General features: G+C 54.2%; 1 protein-coding gene across 1 annotated transcript in view; it reads left to right on the top strand.

Moving 5' to 3' along the window:
• Positions 1 to 3,412, top strand: part of LOC107106337 (protein kinase C beta type-like) — a gene marked incomplete at its 5' end in the record, with an annotated part of 104,111 nt that overhangs the window by 21,241 nt on the left and 79,458 nt on the right. Inside the window, 1 exon segment of the mRNA XM_015406472.1 lies at positions 600 to 746. Coding sequence (XP_015261958.1) covers positions 600 to 746 — 147 coding nt within the window.

The following is a 3,412-nucleotide window of genomic DNA, read 5'->3' as shown; positions in this document are numbered from 1 at the left end:
GCCTGACCCACTTCTCAGGGTTGTTGTGAAGATAAAATGGGAGGACGGGAGACCCATGTTGGCACATTCTCTGTTGTGGGCAGCAGGGCTCTTTTTGTAGAAAAAGCCCAGCAGGAACTCATTAGCATAATAGGCCTTCCCCTGATGTTGCCTCCTTGCTCTGGGATTCAGAGGATTAGTTAGTGCCGCTGAATGTAGGGGTTCATTTTAGGGAGGAAATGTGGTGCTGTTTTGGAGTGCTGGATATCCCTGTACAGAGGGATTCCATAACAAAATTCGTAGGTTGGTAGGATCCTTTTTTCAGCAAGCTAAATGCAGTCGTAGAGACCACAGCCCTTAACCGTTTCTCCAGGTGACTTTGTAAATCATTATTATCCGTGCAGGAAAGCCCTCTGGAATAATTGTGTGTGTTTTGTGCAGAGAATTGTGGCTTTTTAAAAAAGAAAATCACACCCCTCTCATGCCGTTGCCGTTGTACGTTCAAGAAGACCTTCCTTGGTTCTGCCCAGCCGCGGGCCTGAAATGGAAGCCAACGTTCTGATTCCCCCAATGTGGTTTTCTTATCCTTTCCCGGCCTTTTGATTTCATCCCCATTTTAGAGAGCCAGGGTCGGTCCCGGATGCAAAGCGGCAGAGGAGAGGACGCTGAACGCCATCTCCAAATTCAACAACAACGGGAACCGCGACCGCATGAAGCTGTCCGACTTCAACTTCCTGATGGTTCTGGGGAAAGGCAGCTTCGGGAAGGTGTGGAACCTGGGAAAAGGGACGTTGATGTTACTGGCACACAGGGAGGGAGGGGGGCTGATTGTACGGGTCTGGCCGGTTGCTCATAAGAACATAAGAGAAGCCAATGTTGGATCAGGCCAATGGCCCATCCAGTCCAACACTCTGTTGCCCCCCACCCCAAGCACCAAGAATACAGAGCATCCCTTGCCCCATACCGAGATTTCCTATCTATACCTTTTTGCTAACATGGGCCACTGATGGACCTCTGCTCTATATGTTTATCCAATACACAGGGCTCTTTTTGTAGAAAAAGCCCAGCAGGAACTCATTAGCATAATAGGCCACACCCCACAGCAGGAACTCATTAGCATATTGGGCAACACCCCTGACAGCACAGCTCATTAGCACATTAGGCCGCACCCACATGTTACCAGAAGCGTGGTCATCCAGCCACACCCACCTTTTGCTTGTTATTCTGTTTACCTTGTTTGTTGTCCAAACCCAGGGCCTTTTTTTGTAGCAGGAACTCCTTTGCATGTTAGGCCACACACCCCTAATGTAGCCAATCCTAATGAGTTTCTGCTATTGGGTGTGGCCTATTATGCTAATGAGTTCCTGCTGGGCTTGGTCAACTGGGGAGCCAGCCGGAACTCCGTTCCTGTGCGTTCCTGCCCAAAAATAGTCCTGCCAATACATAAGAACATAAGACAAGCCAATGCTGGATCAGGCCAATGGCCCATCCAGTCCAACACTCTGTGTCACACAGTGGCCCATAATACCAGGTGCCATCAGGAGGTCCAGCAGTGGGGCCAGGACACTAGAAGCCCTCCCGCGGTCCCCCCCCCCCAAACACCAAGAACACCAACAATCCCTTGCCCCCCTCTCTATACCTTGTGGCTAACACGGGCCACTGATGGACCTCTGCTCTATATGTTTATCCAATACATAAGAACATAAGAGAAGCCAATATTGGATCAGGCCAGTGGCCCATCCAGTCCAACACTCTGTGTCACACAGTGGCCCAAAATACCAGGTGCCACCAGGAGGTCCATCAGTGGGGCCAGGACACTAGAAGCCCTCCCACTGTTGCCCCCCCCCCAAGCACCAAGAATACAGAGCATCCCTTGCCCCAGACTGAGAGTTCCTGTCTATACCTTGTGGCTAATAGCCATGGATGGACCTCTGCTCCATATGTTTACCCAATTCCCTCTTGAAGCTGTCCATGCTTGTAGCCGCCACCACCTCCTGTGGCAGTGAATCCCATGTGTTCGTCACTCTTTGCAGATTCGGATTTTGAGCAGCAGGTGTGTCTCAGCCAGGAAAAAAGTGTTCTCACCGCCCGTGGCCCTGGGGCCTCCGACTGGAGCAGGCGGGTGTTTGGAGCATTCCGTTCCTCTGCTGCTGTGAAAGCCCCCTAGCCGGGCATGTGCGTGCGCTTTGCGTTGACTCCGAAAGCAAAGCCCTTCACAGTTACAGCCCGGCAGCCGGGAACGACTCAGCCCAAAGCGACTGTCATTCCCTCCAAAGGTCAAATCCTTGCGCTTAATTGCCAAGGCCCGTCCGGCAGAAAGACAGCGCAGCCCAGCCCCCCCCCCCACGGGGTTGTTAAAGTGATCTCGGTGGCAGCTGCAGACGTCTCTGGGTTTCAGTGGAGAGACAGCTTGCCGGGAGGAGGCCGTCCGTCGCTGGGTGGAACATGGTGTGCTGAAAAGGCCAGGGATCTCAGGCGATGGGGGCGGGGGGAGGGAAAGTGGTTGGGTCCTGTGACTTCCTTCAGCCTCTGAGCACGGCGGAGGTTTTGGAGCTACCCCAGTGAGGTTCAGTAGAAGGCTAGCGTACAAGACTGGTACCATGTCCACAGGATTATTGTTAGGAATAACTAGAGGGCGGGAACATCCCCATACATATAGCTGGGCAAGGCAAGTAGCTAAGCAAATGAACTTCGAGCGCGCGGGCGGGAAGACTCCCGGCGGGAGGTTACATAATGAGCGGGAGAGTCGCGGGGTTTCCTGAGAGCAGAAAAATTCACACCAAATATGGACCCCAAGCCCTCCCTACGTACGTCACAAGGCCAGACTGAAAAAGGCGTCTAGTTCCCACGACCTCCCTGGCATGTTTACGGCAAGCTGCCGAGCTGCAAGCAAGCGGGAACAGGGAAGAGGATTAAAAGGGGGGGCGGTGGCACAGGCAGTTAAATGCCTGTAGAAATAGTCATCTCAAACAGCTGTAACAGCGGTTCGAATACCACTGTGGTCGGGGTGAGCTCCCGACCCTTGCCCCAGCTCCTGCCAACCCAGCAGTCCGAAAGCCCCTCGGGGCAATTAGGTAAATGGGTACCTGTCCGTAGGAGGACAGGGGGGTACTCCTCCCTCGAAATTGGGCTCCAGCCGAGCGAGGAATTGAGAAGCGGTGGCGACACGACGGCGGTCAGCATGGAGGCGATGAAGAGAGGCAGCGACATCCCAAAGAGGCGGTTGGCTCGGCAGCTGATGACGTGGCCAGCAGGAGGACGTCCGGAGCCTCAAGGACGTTGTGACGCCCACCGCGGCTGCGCACCAGGGCCCATAACCAACAGCCCCCGAGAGGAGTCGCCAGAGAGCCAAAAGAACAGCGGAGGCCGCGGAAGCCGCACCGGACAGAACCGGAAGAAGTTGCCCACTCGCCGGATAAACGAACGATCGGAG

This window comes from Gekko japonicus, unplaced genomic scaffold (assembly GCF_001447785.1).
Source record: "Gekko japonicus isolate JY-2015 unplaced genomic scaffold, Gekko_japonicus_V1.1 scaffold4095, whole genome shotgun sequence".
Lineage (NCBI taxonomy): Eukaryota > Metazoa > Chordata > Lepidosauria > Squamata > Gekkonidae > Gekko > Gekko japonicus.
This window is presented reverse-complemented; position numbering and strand designations above follow the sequence as displayed.